Source organism: Rhinopithecus roxellana, chromosome 11 (genome assembly GCF_007565055.1).
Source record: "Rhinopithecus roxellana isolate Shanxi Qingling chromosome 11, ASM756505v1, whole genome shotgun sequence".
In the NCBI taxonomy this organism is placed as follows: domain Eukaryota; kingdom Metazoa; phylum Chordata; class Mammalia; order Primates; family Cercopithecidae; genus Rhinopithecus; species Rhinopithecus roxellana.
The window spans coordinates 31,499,464-31,515,143 of NC_044559.1; the positions used below are offsets into that span (position 1 = coordinate 31,499,464).

The window sequence follows — 15,680 nt, forward strand, 5'->3', positions numbered from 1 at the left end:
ACAATAAAATGGTTGGCAGTGAGCTTGGGGGCAGAAACCTGTTTCCATCCACGTGTCCCCACAGCTAGCGGAGCCCTGGCACACAGCTGACCCTCAATAAATGCTTGCTGAATGGGTGAATTGTGTCTGCTTCCCCAGGAATAGGGGTGGAAGGCCTGAAGCCCCTGGGGACCGGTGGGGGCAGACAGCCTGAGATTAAACTTAATCCACAGATAATCCCCCAAATCCAGAAGCCACCTGGACAACAGTTGGCTGAACTGAGCTCCATCGTGGGATACATGCTGATGCTACTGATGAGTTCACCACGGGTTTCCCTGGGACCAGAAAACAGCTCCTCAAAATACAACTTATTATTCTAATCATTATTGGAGAGTGACAGAGAAAAGAGCGTCAATCCTTTGAGGGCAGAATCCATTTAGGGAGATTAAATGGCTTTTCTCACCGCCGACCCCCAACCCCCTTTTTTACTTTTAGAAACTTTATTATGAAAAATTTCAAACATACAGAAAAGTGGAGAAAACAATATAACGAATTCGGCCATCCATCACCCAGCCTCAGCGATGACCAACCCGCGCCCGACCCCTCCAGTCATCCATACCCCATCCCTCGAGGCAAATCTCCCACGTCCTCCCCTTACACGCGCAGACCTCAGTAGCGACAGGAATCCGTTCCGGACTCCTCTGCGGCCCTGGCCGGCTCCCTCGGCCCTGCTCAGCGCGGCGCGGGCGGGTTCTCGGCCCACGTCCGTGAAGCTGAAGGCCGGATCGTGCGGCGCCGCCCCGCCTCCCAAGCGCTTCCTCCTCGGTCCGCACCGCGGGGGTCACTGTGGCCCCGGAGCGCCCCGACACACGGCCGGCAGCCGCGGGTGATGCGCGAGTGAGTCCCTCAGCGCAGCGCGGAGGAGAAAACGAGGAGGCGCCTTCCACTTCCTCTAACGCCGGCACCCGCCGAGCTAGTCCCTCGCCCCCGCTGCCCCGCCCCCGGTAAGGCGTGGCCACGGCCTGAGGGGCGGGGAAACACCCATATTTGGCCTTATATGGGCAGCCGCGTCACGGGCGGCACTCATTCACATAAAACGCTGCGCGGCCAGCGGAATCCCCGGCTTCTGTGGCGGCGAGCGGCCGGGCTGGGTATCGAGCGCGCGGGGCGAGAACGCGGAGTTGCGCCGCCGCTCGGGCGCCGGGCTCCGTCGCGGCCGCAGCCCCGCGGGTCGCCCTCCCGTGCCTCGCCCGCAGGCATCCTGGCCGTGGGCACCCGCGGGGCGCGCGGCGCGGGGCCGCTGGCCGGCGGCGGCGGCGGCAGCGGCATGAAGGTCACGTCGCTCGACGGGCGCCAGCTGCGCAAGATGCTCCGCAAGGAGGCGGCGGCGCGCTGCGTGGTGCTCGACTGCCGGCCCTACCTGGCTTTCGCCGCCTCGAACGTGCGCGGCTCGCTCAACGTCAACCTCAACTCGGTGGTGCTGCGGCGGGCCCGGGGCGGCGCGGTGTCGGCGCGCTACGTGCTGCCCGACGAGGCAGCGCGCGCGCGGCTCCTGCAGGAGGGCGGCGGCGGCGTGGCGGCTGTGGTGGTGCTGGACCAGGGCAGCCGCCACTGGCAGAAGCTGCGGGAGGAGAGCGCCGCCCGTGTCGTGCTCACCTCGCTGCTCGCCTGTCTGCCGGCCGGCCCGCGGGTCTACTTCCTCAAAGGTGAGCGCGCGGGGTCCCTGCCACGCTCGCCCCTCCGGCGCCCCTGGGTCCCCTCCCTGTGCCGGGACGCCATCCTACACCCTGGGACGGGGAGAGTCACCACCTGCCGGAGTCTGCACTCTGGGGCTTGTTCTGCGCTTGGGAGGGCACTGCGAATGTCAACACTCAGAGCTTCCCCTCTTCCCCACCCGAGTTCCTCGAAAGCGCCTGGCAGCCGGTCTGTCCGCCGGGCTGGGTGGAGTTGGTTATGCTGCGGGGGCTGCTGCTGCTTAGCAGTTTGGGGGCCGTCGGCCCGTGCTGGGCACGAGCCCCCTTTCAAGACCCGAGCTTGGCCGCTGTCGCTGGGGTCAGGGCTTGGGGCCTTCCTGATAGACTGATCTGGTGGGATCAGCAGGTCGCGACCCCTTCCCCCATGGTGTGGCGCCATGGTGCCCCCCTTCGCCTTCCTCCCGCCTAGCCAGCTGTGTCTTCACCGACCCCTCTTGCCTTTTTGACCTGGCGAGTCCCTTCCCTTTCCGTTTCATTTTATTGCTTCTTATTGTTTTCCTCCGGCCTCTTCTCTCCTAGATCTTTCTCTAGCTCAGTTTGGAGCTCACATCCTTCCCACCCTTTTCACCTCCTCCCTCCTCCGCCCCAGGATTATCCCTGGGACTCATCCTGAGCCGAGCCTACAGCCGGCCAGCCAGGAAATAGAGGTGCGCGGGGGCAGGGTGGTGTGGAGATTCTGCGGCCTTTGATTTGACACCTCTCGGAGCTACCGCCACAGGCCTGCCCATTTCACCTGCCGGGAAGATAACTTTGGCTTCTAGTGGTGGGTGGGTGATTGACTCTCAAAGTCCAAAGCACTGGTTTTTTCTGGGTCACTTCCTATGACTGCTCCTGCTTTGTATTTGAGTCCTTTGTAACCTCAAATGACACCCGGGGAGACCTGACCCACATGAAGAGATGAGGGCTTAGCCCCAGCAGGGCCCCAAGGCCGTGCCAGCCCTGGCGCAGGCACCTTGGAATGTAACAGTGATGGGGATCAGAGCTCGGTGCAGGGAGCCGGCGCCGAGAGTTAGGAGCCTGTTTTAAAGCCATGCAAGTTGAGTTTCACACACTCCGGGCCAGGAAGATTCTGGAGACAGTTTCCCTCTCTGCTAGCACCTCCTGCTGACTGGTCCCCTGTTGATTTCCTGTTGAAGAGATAACAGAAGTAGATGGTAATCGTCCTTCTTCTGGCAGCCTAGCCCCCAGGGGATAGAGGGATGGTAATCGTCCGTCTTCTGGCAGCCTAGCCCCCAGGGAATAGAGGGATGGCTTTCTGGCTCTGCAGAGGTTTCAGCGTGGCTCCTGATTTCTTTCTCTTCCCTATATGGTTTTTGTCTCCTGTTCTTAGGAAAAGTTTATGCCTCCTCAGTAGCATGAAAGACGTTCCAGGAGACCCTTCCTGGTCCCCCCTCTGTTCCCCATGCTTCTCTAAGCGGGCCCTGCTGACAGTTTAGAAGTTATCGCCACAAAGTAGGCAACTCTATAGACTCACATCTCAGGAAAACTGTTAAAATGTTGTTTAAAAGAAGGTAACATATACACAGGTACAAATTTGAACAGCGTGAAGGCCGTATGATGAGAAGCGGGTCTTCTGCATATCTTAGAACCCAGTTCTACTCCCCAGAGACAGTCGTCAACTATTTCTTGTTTACCTTTAGATAATTTTTCATAAGAATCTTAGAAATAGATTGATTTTGTATAGTTCCTGTCTTGCCTCTTGTATCCATCTAGATCTGGGAGACTTGTCCATATCTGACGGTACATGTCTGTTTCACATTGAACCGGTCTCCTGTAATGGCCATTAGGTTGTGTCCGGCCTCACTGTTCCAAGCAGTGGGGTAGATCTCCTTCTCCATGTGCTCTTGTGTGTGCAGTGCCTTTCAGTAAATCATGAGAATTGCCAGGTCAAGAATTATATGCATGTTAAATTTCAGTAGAAATTGCTTCATGCCTACCCTTATAACACTACTACTAAACTTTAAATTGTTGGCAGAGAAAATTTTTATTTCTTTACTTAACTCATATGCAGATAGGAGTTCAGGTTTTAATCTGGTGGCATCTGAGATCTTGGCAGGGGCAATGCCTTTTTACACTTTCTATAATCCCATCTCCCAAACAACCACTAAAATGAAATGGTGATGACTGAATTGCGTGGTCAGTGCTTATTTATATATAGTATCTGTGCTCTTTCTGTTCCCTGGTAATGTGGTGGTGATTGAAAGCAGACTCATTCCAAAAGAAGGCTGAAGTAGCTCTTGAGAATTGCCATGGCTTTTGCAACTTAAGTGAGGCACCAGAGAGGAATGTTCTGTCTCTCCACACCTCTGATGGGAGTGGGTGAAAGACTGAGACCATTTAATCTGTAGGATTCTTCTGAATCCCAGCTTGAAGAGGCAGGACCCTGTTTATCTGTCCCTGAACTAAATTTTGTCAACAGCAGGCAGGATCCAACCCATACCCGAACCTCCTATCTGTCCTCCTGATAGCCAACTCTGAAGTAATCTATTTAAAGCCAGAAGATGGGGTAGCCTGAAGATTTCCTCTTCCCCAACCTTCATTCTGAAGTTTGGGAGGGCCCAGGTCATTCTTAACTCCAAATTCCCATCCAAATCCTTGTTTGTCTCCTGGAACCTATAATGTTGAGGTCTAGGCACAGGAAGTGATCGGGTGGTTTATTGACTAGGGAATCCTCTTCCCAGGAAGCTGTGGGTCAGTGTGAGCCTGCGTCTTTCTCTCTTGACTCCTGGAAGGTAAGGGGCCCAGGGGCTATGGCAGAGCATGGGAAGCTAAACTGCCTATAGCACCATCTTGCACCTCCGCAGTGGCCTCCCGTTATGGTGGGGAGCATGGTCATTGGGGAGGACCAGGAGCTCATGGGCAGGCGCAATGGGCTGCTAGTGAGGTGACCACAGGGGAGATCTGGGTGTACTAAGTGGGGGCGGGGCAGTTCCAGCAAGCTGAGAGGAAGCAGTAATGGCAGGATGACTCATTCTAGGAGTTGGCTGCAGCTTCTGGGAGGGAATTGGAGACTGCCTTGTAATCCATTAACCATTTGTCTACTGCAGGGCTTTAAAAAAGCCAGCATCACAACACCCAAAGTCAGAAAAGAAAAAGGGGGTTCTTTGAAAAATTCGTGGTCTCAGAATGCATGTTTAATGGATCTGACTCCAAGTGAATTCTCTGGGCCAGAAAAAGACAAGTGGGCTTTCTGGAGGCCCTGGGAAATGCCTCAGGTTGCTCTCTGGGTTACCAGCAAAGGAGTTTCCCAAGCAAGGGTGGCCTGTTGCACCTGGCAGCCCTCAGCATTCTGAGGGTTCTTCCCCACTCAGATGGGCCCAAGAAGGCTTACTTATATTTGCAAGTTTCTGTGACTTGCTCAGAGGGTTGTTTTTTTTTTTGGTTGTTCGTTTATTTGTTGTTTTGTTTTGTTTTGTTTTGTTTTGTTTTTTTTGAGACAGAGTCTCGCTCTGTTGCCCAGGCTGGAGTGCAGTGGCGCGATCTCGGCTCACTGCAAGCTCCACCTCCCGGGTTCACGGCATTCTCCTGCCTCAGCCTCCTGAGTAGCTGGGACCACAGGTGCCCGCCACCACGCCCGGCTAATTTTTTTGTATTTTTAGTAGAGACAGGGTTTCATTTCACCATGTTAGCCAGGATGGTCTCCATCTCCTGACCTCATGATCCACCCGCCTCGGCCTCCCAAAGTGCTGGGATTACAGGCGTGAGCCACCGCGCCCGGCCTCAGAGGGTCGTTTTTACCTTAAATCCATTTGGAGAGGTGTAAATGTAATATTAAGGATTCTGAGAGTCATACATGCTATATAAGTTGACTTATTGATTGGTTGGGGGGGCGTGCAGGAGGAGTAGAGGAGAAGTAAGAAAAGTGGGGATAAGAAGATAGGGTGGTCACGAAGGGGACAGAGACCGTTTTTGCTCAGGAGGGATGAGAATTAAATTCAGAAGTCCTTATTCTCTCAATTGATTTAGAAGGTAATTAACTGGATTGATGACTTCAAATTGGACCTAGAAAGGATTGTCAGCAGTGTTCTTAGCACCTTGGGAGTGAGAAGCCAGGCTGTTTTACTGCCCTGAGTTGAAACCTCCTATCAGCCCCCATTTCCTTATGAATGGAGGAGGTACCAGCTAGAATCCTGCTTAGAGCAGATGGGCTGGGGAAGAAGCCACTTTAGGAGCCTATCTTCTCGCCAATTAATGAAATTTTGCATAATCACACCTTCCTTTTAGATAAACAAGAGAGAAAATAGCCTTTGTTTTCTAGAGGGGTTTGGTTAATATTTGCCAGATGCTGGATACTTTCTTTCACAGTTTAAGCTGCTTCTGATAGACACAAAAAGTTAATCATTGCCTCTGAGGGAGTTCTTTTTAGAGGTTTCTGTGTGTGTAGAGTCCCTTTCTGTTCGAAATCTGTTTGCTGGTTTTGCTCAATTTTTAATGACCACAATCTGTATTGGCTTTTTTTTTTTTTTTTTTTTTTAAACTGTGTAACCCTCAGAGTATTGATTAACTATGGGTATTTTCTGACAGGGTGAGAAATTGATGCTAACCATCTGTCTCACCTTTTTGTTTGTTTTTGTAGGGGGATATGAGACCTTCTACTCGGAATATCCCGAGTGTTGTGTGGATGTAAAACCCATTTCACAAGAGAAGATTGAGAATGAGAGAGCCCTCATCAGCCAGTGTGGAAAACCAGTGGTAAACGTCAGCTACAGGCCAGCTTATGACCAGGTACATGATGGGGAAGAGGTATCCTGCGTGGTATTCTGGGCTCCTGTCTGCCTTCTTTCCTCAGCACCTGACTGTTCTCTCCCCACTCTGCAACGATCGTTAGTTCTTTTGTGGATCAGGGTGTTGGCAAAATCCCCTGGCTTTAGGGAGCCTCTGCTGCTTGCCAGCTTGAGTTTCCATCCAAGAGTAAATGGGCCTCCTTCCAGCAAACAAGCTGACAAGAGCAAACCAGCCACAGGATGCTTGGCAGCTTCTGCAGAAAAGGGGAAGTGAAAGATACATTATTGTCATCTGGCTTTGGAGGTTCAGAGAAACTTTGAAATACTGGTCTAGGTTTCCCTGAAGACATTTCAGAGTTGACTTTCAGGCTTCCTGTGTTGCTTTTCTCTGTAATTGTCCATGCTCTGCAGTTTCTGCAAACCATCCTGGTACCTGTCAAGCTGTGTCTTGTTGGTATGTTTAACTGAAACTGGTATTGGTGGGGGTTCTATAGAGAAAGTCCTGTTTGGGTGGCTAAGTAGGCTCCTCTAAGGGGTTCTTATGCTTACACTTCCACAGATACTGAAACCAGAGGAAATCAAAAGATACTAGAGGGCTTCATGTTTCTGTAAACTAGGGAGTTTTTATGTTTCTTCTAAAAATGAGTGCTTTGTGATAACTCATTAAAGGGAAAAATAAAGTGGAAGGGGGTTACGTAGTACTATGCAGGAAAATGAAAAAGCAGGTGAGAATCCAAATCTGGCAGAAACCAGAGATAAAAACCTGCCTACTCATTTTATGGAAGGGAAGGGAAGTGTTCTGTGACAAGTGAGATTATTGATTTTGCAGAGTCCTGCAGCTGGTTCAAGGCAGCATCAGGCTCAGAACCCCTTTCTCTCAGCTCCCTGTTCTGATTATTTCAGGACCTTGTTCTGTTTTCCGCATGGCCTCTAATCTAGACACCTGACCTAGTGGGAGTAACCTTTCAAACTTTTCACATAAACCAAGAACATATCCAAATCATAAGAAGAAAGATTGCTAGATGCTAAAATGCCAGCTCCCTGCCATGAGCAAAACCCTGTCCCTGGGGATAAACTTCGAAGTAAAGCCAAGTGACCTTTTCTTGAATGGGCTCCTTGGTCAGGAAGCCTATTAGCTTGTACAGATGCCAGGGTTAGGATTTGTTTGTTTTCCTTTATTAAACACCCTTACAGTATATGACGAACCCATGGCTTTCAAGCTGTGGACATCTGGCCTCACTAGATTTCTACTTTTGTTTGTTTGTTTGGGTTATGTTTTCCCTCCATTTCTCAGAAAGTGAAAGAGAAATAAGAATTGGCAGAATGTTGTGAAAGCACAGCACATCTTTGGCCAAGCGAGGGGCGAGAAGGCCCTGATGTGTCTTCAAGATTCATCTGGGGAACCCCCTAATGCTACTTCTTAGAAACGCTTCTGCATTTAGAGCAGCCAGGCGAGGTCATGTTAACTTGTGGGGTTTCTGAAGGCCTTTGGCTTCTTCCCTCTTGGTCTAAACAGAAGTTCAAAAAGGGAAAGAAATGTAGTTTCAGGGGTGTGTTGGGCTGAGCTCCAAAAGAAATTGGATAGATCCCAGGTCTGGTGTATCAGCAATTTCCAGGCACTCAGGAGAGGAGGAGATCTTGAGTCAGCCATCCAGCCTGCTCCTTAAAGGGCGAGCCTGTTAGTGTCCATTGCTGGGGACCCATAAGTCATCAGTGGCCACATGAATCTGGACTTGGAACTCTGACTCCTTTCCAAAGAACTTTGTACCACCTCTGCTGTTTTCCGGATTTCTAGCTGGTGGGGATGCTGTGCCCAGGGAGTGGGTCCAGCTCAGGTCAGGACTAGACCTGCTTGGATTGCCTAAAACGCTGTGTCTTCCCCGTGGAGAGAAGCCACGTTCTGTTCATTCTTCAATCTCGGTGACAGTGGCAGCTATGTAACGTGCCAGGTTTTTTAATGCATTCATTATCCCATTTACACCTTACCAGTTATCCAGAGAGGATAGGTGTTATCCCCTGTTTAGAGACAAAGGGTCATAGGTTAAAGAAGCTGTCCAAGATCACATCAGGTAGTAAGCATGGAGCTCTGGAACTTAACCCAAGAGCTCTGCTGTCTGACACCCAAGCCCAGGTTCTTAACCATTGCACCATTTTGCCACCAGGAAGGCTGCTCTGTATGCATGGAAGTTTGGAGAGGTTTTTTTTTTTTTTTTTTTTTTTTTTTTTTTTTTTTGGAGACGGAGTCTCGCTCTGTCGCCCAGGCTGGAGCGCAGTGGCCGGATCTCAGCTCACTGCAAGCTCTGCCTCCCGGGTTCACGCCATTCTCCTGCCTCAGCCTCCAGAGTAGCTGGGACTACAGGCGCCCACCACCTCGCCCGGCTACTTTTTTTTTGTATTTTAGTAGAGACGGGGTTTCACCGTGTTAGCCAGGATGGTCTCGATCTCCTGACCTCGTGATCCTCCCGTCTCGGCCTCCCAAAGTGCTGGGATTACAGGCTTGAGCCACCGCACCCGGCCGGAGAGGTTTTGAAGAGGGGATGCAGATGGACATTTTATCTCTAGAGGAAGAGAGGAAAGAAGGGAATTTTTTCCTTCCTGTCTTTACCTGAAATACTTTCTCACACTGATCACTGTTGAAGTGGAGTCAGACAAGGCCTTGCATCTCATGCTACACCATCAGTTTTGGGTTTCAGCCCAGCTCTATCACTGACTAGCTCTGACTTGGATAAGTTATTAAATGCATCTGAGCCTCAAGTTGCCCATCTGTAAAATGGGGATAATGTTACCTACCTCACAGATTTTGTGAAATTGGTATGACGTAGGCACATCTAAAGGGTTAAGCTCCCAGAAGCCAGCCATAGTAGATGCTGATAAAAAATACCAGTTGTTGTTATTACCTTATGTAAAATCCTCTGTAATTTTCTTCCAAGTGACTGAACTGGATTTTGCTTAAACACTTGAGTTCTTAGGAAACAAAAAGCTAACGCCGGGTGCGGGGTAAATTGAGAATTGCCTGTGGCTGGCCCCTGTCCCATGCACCCTTCCCTGTTATGGATCTGGCTGAGAGTTTCCATTCCGCTCTTATTCCAGGACAGGAAATGGAAACACAGGAAGCAGATGGTTGGCATGGGAAAGGCTCCCAAAGACAGAGCCACTGTCACCCAGCCCTGTGTTTCCCTCTCAGTCTCTAAGGGCTCCCATTTTTCCAACCATCACTGACTTTTCTGCAACCTTTAGAGCCCTGTAAATGCTGAGACTGCCATAGTCTAACCGGTGGTTCATTTTAGTTTTGCTTCAAGGTGGATGGTCTCTGGTTCCCCCTTGACTAGAAACCTGGGGTGTGGGTAGCCTCCCAAAAGGATGGTTCTGTAAGCAGGTCTCACCAGCACCCCCAACAAACCTCCGTGTGAAGAAGGTCAGAGGTGAGGAAGCCCCTCTGTTTGTGGCCTGACAGCATTTTTTATCTAAAGATTCTGAGTAGGTAGTGGTTATTTTCATTTCTAAAAAGCGTACTTTTTTGTTGGGGGTGGAGGTGCATTTTAACGTCTCTAAAACCTGGATGCATCTTAGGATCAACAGTGTCTTAGGTTTGATGAAATACACTGTATAGGCTAGGCTTGGTAGCTCACGCCTATAATCCCAGCATTTTGGGAGGCTGAGGTAGGAAGATCGCTTGAAGCCAGGAGTTTAAGACCATTCTGGGCAACATAGCAAGAACTCAGCTCTACAAAAAAAATTATAAAATTAGCCATACATGGTGGTGCATGCCTGTAGGCCCAGCTACTTGGGAGGCTGAGACAGTAGGATCTCTTGAGCCTAGGAATTCAAGATTACAGTGAGCTATGATTGTGCCACTGCACTCCAGCCTGGGTGATAGAGCAAGACTCCCTCTTTCCAAAAAGGGGGAAAAAAAAAAAAAACGCTATATAAAATGCCAAGGCTGTAAAGGAGGACACTCACCATGTTGAGTCCTGGTCCATTTTAGCTGTAAAGAAAGTGAGACTGTCCCAAGGCAAAGAGGCTTGCCCTGGTACTCTCAGGACAGCTGTAACTTGAACACAGCCCCGTCGATATTTCCCATGATACCACATGGCTTCTCATCCTTGTCAGCATGGGAAGACTGCCATCATATCCTACCTCCTTGATATGTGCAAAAATGTGAACTCTTTGCTGTGTGGATTTTGCTGTCATTGAGTCACAAGGCAGCCACGTAAGGTAGAGTTGGCCAGGATGGAGATACCACCCACACTCAGTTGAACTGCCCTGGCTCTGAACTCTACTGGGAAACCAGAAAGGGAACCACCCATCTTAAGAAGCAAATAGGTCAGAGTTGTTTTTTCCTCTCTCAAATGAACAAGCTAATCCAATATTTCCTGATTGTCCTTTGTCCCTGCTTCCAGGGTGGCCCAGTTGAAATCCTTCCCTTCCTCTACCTTGGAAGTGCCTACCATGCGTCCAAGTGCGAGTTCCTCGCCAACCTGCACATCACAGCCCTGCTGAATGTCTCCCGACGGACCTCTGAGGCCTGCACAACCCACCTACACTACAAATGGATCCCTGTGGAAGACAGCCACACGGCTGACATTAGCTCCCACTTTCAAGAAGCAATAGACTTCATTGGTAGGTTTAGCCATTCCCCCTCAGTTATTTTGGGAGCCCCTTTGGGGCATGTGTTCTTGACTTTTGATGCCCTGATGGAAGCTACCTTCACTGAAAGAAAAGTCTTGTATATGCTGTTGCTAAGAGTTGGAGCCAACATGGGATGCAGCTACCAAAAAGGTGGAAGGGAGGATTTAAGTTGCTATTAATAGGAGCTTTAATTTGCAAGATAAATGAATTAATATAATTTTATGGCAGTACTCACTGCCGATTTTGTTATTGTTTCTAGCTGGGCAGAAGCTGAGTGCATCCCTGCGTGATGTTCCACACGAGGAAAGCAGGGGAACGAACCTCCCTAACTGCTTCTACGTAGATTGGGTTTATTTTTAAAAGCAAACAGAAGGATTCAGAGAGCACTACTTACGCACTGAGCCCCAAGGGCCCCCAGCAGCTTTCCATACTTTTGGCGAATGGCTTGGGGCAATTTGTTTTGCATTTTCAGCTAATTTTGGATTAAAGATAGCACTTGACTCAAGCTCCATGCTGTATGCACAGAAAAGTTGGCATCTTTTGCCTTCTTTCTGCATTCTTGTTAGGCATTTATTTATTCCATTGCATAGACCTGAAAACCGAGGCCTTGGCCTCTGGTCCTTCTGCAGGAAGGGGCTATGGCCTTAGGGTTTCCAGGTACTCTGTGTTGCCTGGGTTGTTCTCCCATTTGGCATCTTCTCCCCCATCCATCTTGCTAGGAGGCAGCGCTGACTTTTTTCTCTTTCAGATTTGCAAGTACCACTCTCTGACCTTGTGGTCATGCCCCGCTTTCCAGCGCCCATCTTCCTCTTTAACATATGTAGTTGTTGAAACTGACGCATGATTTTTCAGTATCTTGTTCCAAGGGATGTTGGAGGAGGAAAGGCAGGTGTTAGCACAGCAATAATTACTTAGTGCAGGTAGCAATTAAAGGCCCCCCTTGAGCCACATGGTGGCTCTCTGTTCACCACACAATTTCTGCTCCCCAGGAAACCCTGACGAGAAACTCATCAGAGGCAAAAGGCCGAGCCTGTCCTGCTTGTCCCCTGAGCCTCTGGGCTAAGATCATTCCTTTGGAGTCTGAAAGGCAGCCAAAATGATGTGTTCAGGGTGGGAAACCCTTGACTTGTTCTCCCTGTCCCTGGGAATGCCTTGCCCTTCTCAGCCTGTTGTTTAATTACCTGGGTAGCTACTTCATGAGGTCATGAAACACACCCCCATCCAGTTCTCAGAACCCTCCCTCCCCATCCTGTGTGTGGATTGTGTCTGTGTACACACAATCCACAAACCCACAGCATTTTGAAAGCACAGGATGCTTTTTCTTTTGGCCCTTCCATTGCCCTGCTAATGGAAGAGAGACTGGGCCTCCCCAGTGAGACATGTGCTGAATATACACTGACCCCTTCCAAGGGAAGAGAGAGGGCCATGTGGAAGGCAGGCCCCGAGGTGTCGAGCGGGCTCCAGAGGCAATGCACTCTGAACCCTTTGCATTCTTGGATGTGGCAGTAGGCCAGTTAAAAGCTAAACTTCGAAGGAGGCCAACAGAGGAGCGAAGGGAAATAGGAGTCCGACCCTGTAATTCCAGGGACTTGGAGGTCGTCTCCCCTTTGAACTAATTTGAAGAGACTGTTTTGTTTCTTTTGAGTCAGACTGAATTGGAGGATACCCCTATTGAACTGCTTTGGGGTATCCTGTGGGGTTTTTGTTCAGATGGGGAAACTCGAGGATTCCTCCCTGATGCCTCAGAAATTTTATCTTTGAGATTTTGCAGGTTGATTTGCATCCTTTGACCTTGGGGCAGGGAAGTGGAGGGTGGTAAGGGGAATGACATTTTTTTTCTTTTGGCCCTTCAAAATCTTAAATGTTTTTGCGTACTGTAGCCTCCGTAGTGCCAGCTACATCTAACTTCCTGTGATGTAATTGTTTCCTCGCTAGCAAGAGAGGGAATTGGAAAGACTGTATTTTTTGTGGATTTGATGTGTATGTATCTTTAACCTTTCATCCCTTCCCAGTTTTAATAGTTGTAGCTGGTTTTCTGGGGGCGGGGGCTGGGGGGTAGAGCAGGAAGGGAGGCTTCCTCCCCTTTTTGTCATGTTGAGCTAAAGAATGCTAACTGATGGTGGTAGCTTTATAGCAGCAACTCCCATTGTTGAGCAAGATGGAATTTGTGAAAGCCATTTATATCCTCCGTCTAGTAGGCGTCACTTAGCCAGGGCTATAATTAGTGGCCATGTGCTATTTATTGTGTGTTTGGTGGTGAGAACCCTGGGAGCTGAGCCAAGCATCCTGCCCTGGCACAGCAGGACAGGGTGCCCGGAGAGGCCGGAAGACCTCTACCAGGATCGGGGTTAGGTTATTACCCTTAGAATCAGACCTGGAGAGGTAAGAGTTGCTTCTCCAAGTCAGTCTTTGAGCCTGGGATGCTCTCCTTAGAAAAATGTGCGTGCCCAATAAAAATGTGCACAATTTCAAGGATGTTCTAATGCCCTCTTGGAACCATCAGTGGAACCTAGGTTAAGATGGCATCCCCAGGAAGGGACTTCTCCAGGGCCATCGCCTCCAGAGGCAGAATCTGCAAGTATCCTGGGGAAATAATAAAGCTGTTGTAAGGAATATAAAGATCCTACTTGGGGATAGTCTTTGCTGGGATCCCAAAAGCTCTGTCCTCACCAGTGGGGGTTAAAGACTGGCAGAAGTGTAGTGTAGGGCCACGGCTCTTACGCAGGCACAACAGTTTCATATCTAGGTTACTCCAGTGTTTGATTCTTATGTTTTGCCATTGCCCTTAGATTCTAATCCCAACTGACTCCCGCCATCTTTTCTTCCTTCCAGACTGTGTCAGGGAAAAGGGAGGCAAGGTCCTGGTCCACTGTGAGGCTGGGATCTCCCGTTCACCCACCATCTGCATGGCTTACCTCATGAAGACCAAGCAGTTCCGCCTGAAGGAGGCCTTCGATTACATCAAGCAGAGGAGGAGTATGGTCTCACCCAACTTTGGCTTCATGGGCCAGCTCCTGCAGTATGAATCTGAGATCCTGCCCTCCACGCCCAACCCCCAGCCTCCCTCCTGCCAAGGGGAGGCAGCAGGCTCTTCACTGATAGGCCATTTGCAGACACTGAGCCCTGACATGCAGGGTGCCTACTGCACATTCCCTGCCTCGGTGCTGGCACCGGTGCCTACCCACTCAACAGTCTCAGAGCTCAGCAGAAGCCCTGTGGCAACGGCCACATCCTGCTAAAACTGGGATGGAGGAATCGGCCCGGCCCCAAGAGCAACTGTGATTTTTGGTTTTAAGACTCATGGACATTTCATACCTGTGCAATACTGAAGACCTCACTCTGTCATGCTGCTCCAGTGAGATAGTGAGTGGTCACCAGGCTTGCAAATGAACTTCAGACGGACCTCGGGATAGGTTCTCGGGACTGAAGGAAGGCCAAGCCATTACGGGAGCACAGCATGTGCTGACTACTGTACTTCCAGACCCCTGCCCTCTTGGGACTGCCCAGTCCTTGCACCTCAAAGTTCGCCTTTTCATTTCAAGCATAAGGCAATAAATACCTGCAGCAATGTGGGAGAAAGGAGTTGCTGGACCAGGAGAAAAGGCAGTTATAAAGCCAATTGATTTTGAAGGAAGCACAATTTCCACCTTATTTTTTGAACTTTGGCAGTTTCAGTGTCTGTCTCTATTGCTTCAGGGCATAAGCTGATCACCGTCTGTTGGGAAAGTAACCCCACAGGGTTTGTGGGGACATGATCAGCATCCTGATTTGAACCCTGAAATGTTTTGTAGATACCCTCTTGGGTCCCATGAGGCAGTTGGTTGAGTAGCAAGATGTTGGCTTTTCTGGATTTTTTTTTTTTTTTTTTTTTTTTTTTTTTTTTGCCGTGGGTTCTTCACTGACCTTGGACTTTGGCATGATTCTTATTCATACTTGAACTTGTCTCATTCCACCTCTTCTCAGAGCAACTCTTCATTTGTGAAAAGAGTTTTTCAGATCATAGACCAAAAAAAGTCATACCTGCGAGGTGGTGGCAGTAAATTCCAGGAGGAAAAGGGTACTTGCTGGGTATCCTGGGTCAGTGGTGTTGAAAACTGGTTTCCTCAGCTTCCTGTCCTTCTGTGTGCTTATGTCTCTTGTGACAGTTGTTTTCCTCCCTGCCCCTGGAGTTGTCTTCAAGCTGTGGACTTCTGGGATTTGCAGATTTTGCAAAGTGGTACTACTTTTTTTTCTTTCTGTCTGTTGGTTATTTCTCCAGGGGAAAAGGCAATAATTTTCTAAGACCCATGTGAATGTGAAGAAAAACAGTATGTTACTGGTTGTTGTTGTTGTTGTTGTTGTTTTTTATAGTGTAAAATAAAAATAGGAAAAGGAAAAAAGCACTTCTTCTCGTTGGTGAATTGGGATAAGGTAGGAATACCCTTGGGTGGGGACCCAGCCTGCTTCACTGGGATTTATTTCTAAATGAACAACAGGGTGATGGTGGTGGAGGTGCAACTATAGGTATGATGATACAGAATGTTGATTTCCAACTGAGGGGTTTCCCTAAGTTAACTTGTAAGAGAATTTCTTGGTGCAGGCCTCATAGGGAGGT

The 15,680-nt window shown here is 49.5% G+C and overlaps 1 protein-coding gene across 1 annotated transcript; it reads left to right on the forward strand.

Annotated features, from left to right (window-relative positions):
• The first annotated feature begins 1,037 nt into the window (after window positions 1-1,037).
• On the forward strand, window positions 1,038-15,468 carry DUSP5 (dual specificity phosphatase 5). Its single transcript, XM_030941133.1, has 4 exons — window positions 1,038-1,685; window positions 6,310-6,458; window positions 10,858-11,077; window positions 13,919-15,468. Exons 1-4 carry the CDS (start codon window positions 1,307-1,309, stop codon window positions 14,323-14,325), a joined length of 1,155 nt encoding a protein of 384 aa, XP_030796993.1. The 5' UTR covers window positions 1,038-1,306; the 3' UTR covers window positions 14,326-15,468.
• The last annotated feature ends 212 nt before the right edge of the window (window positions 15,469-15,680 follow it).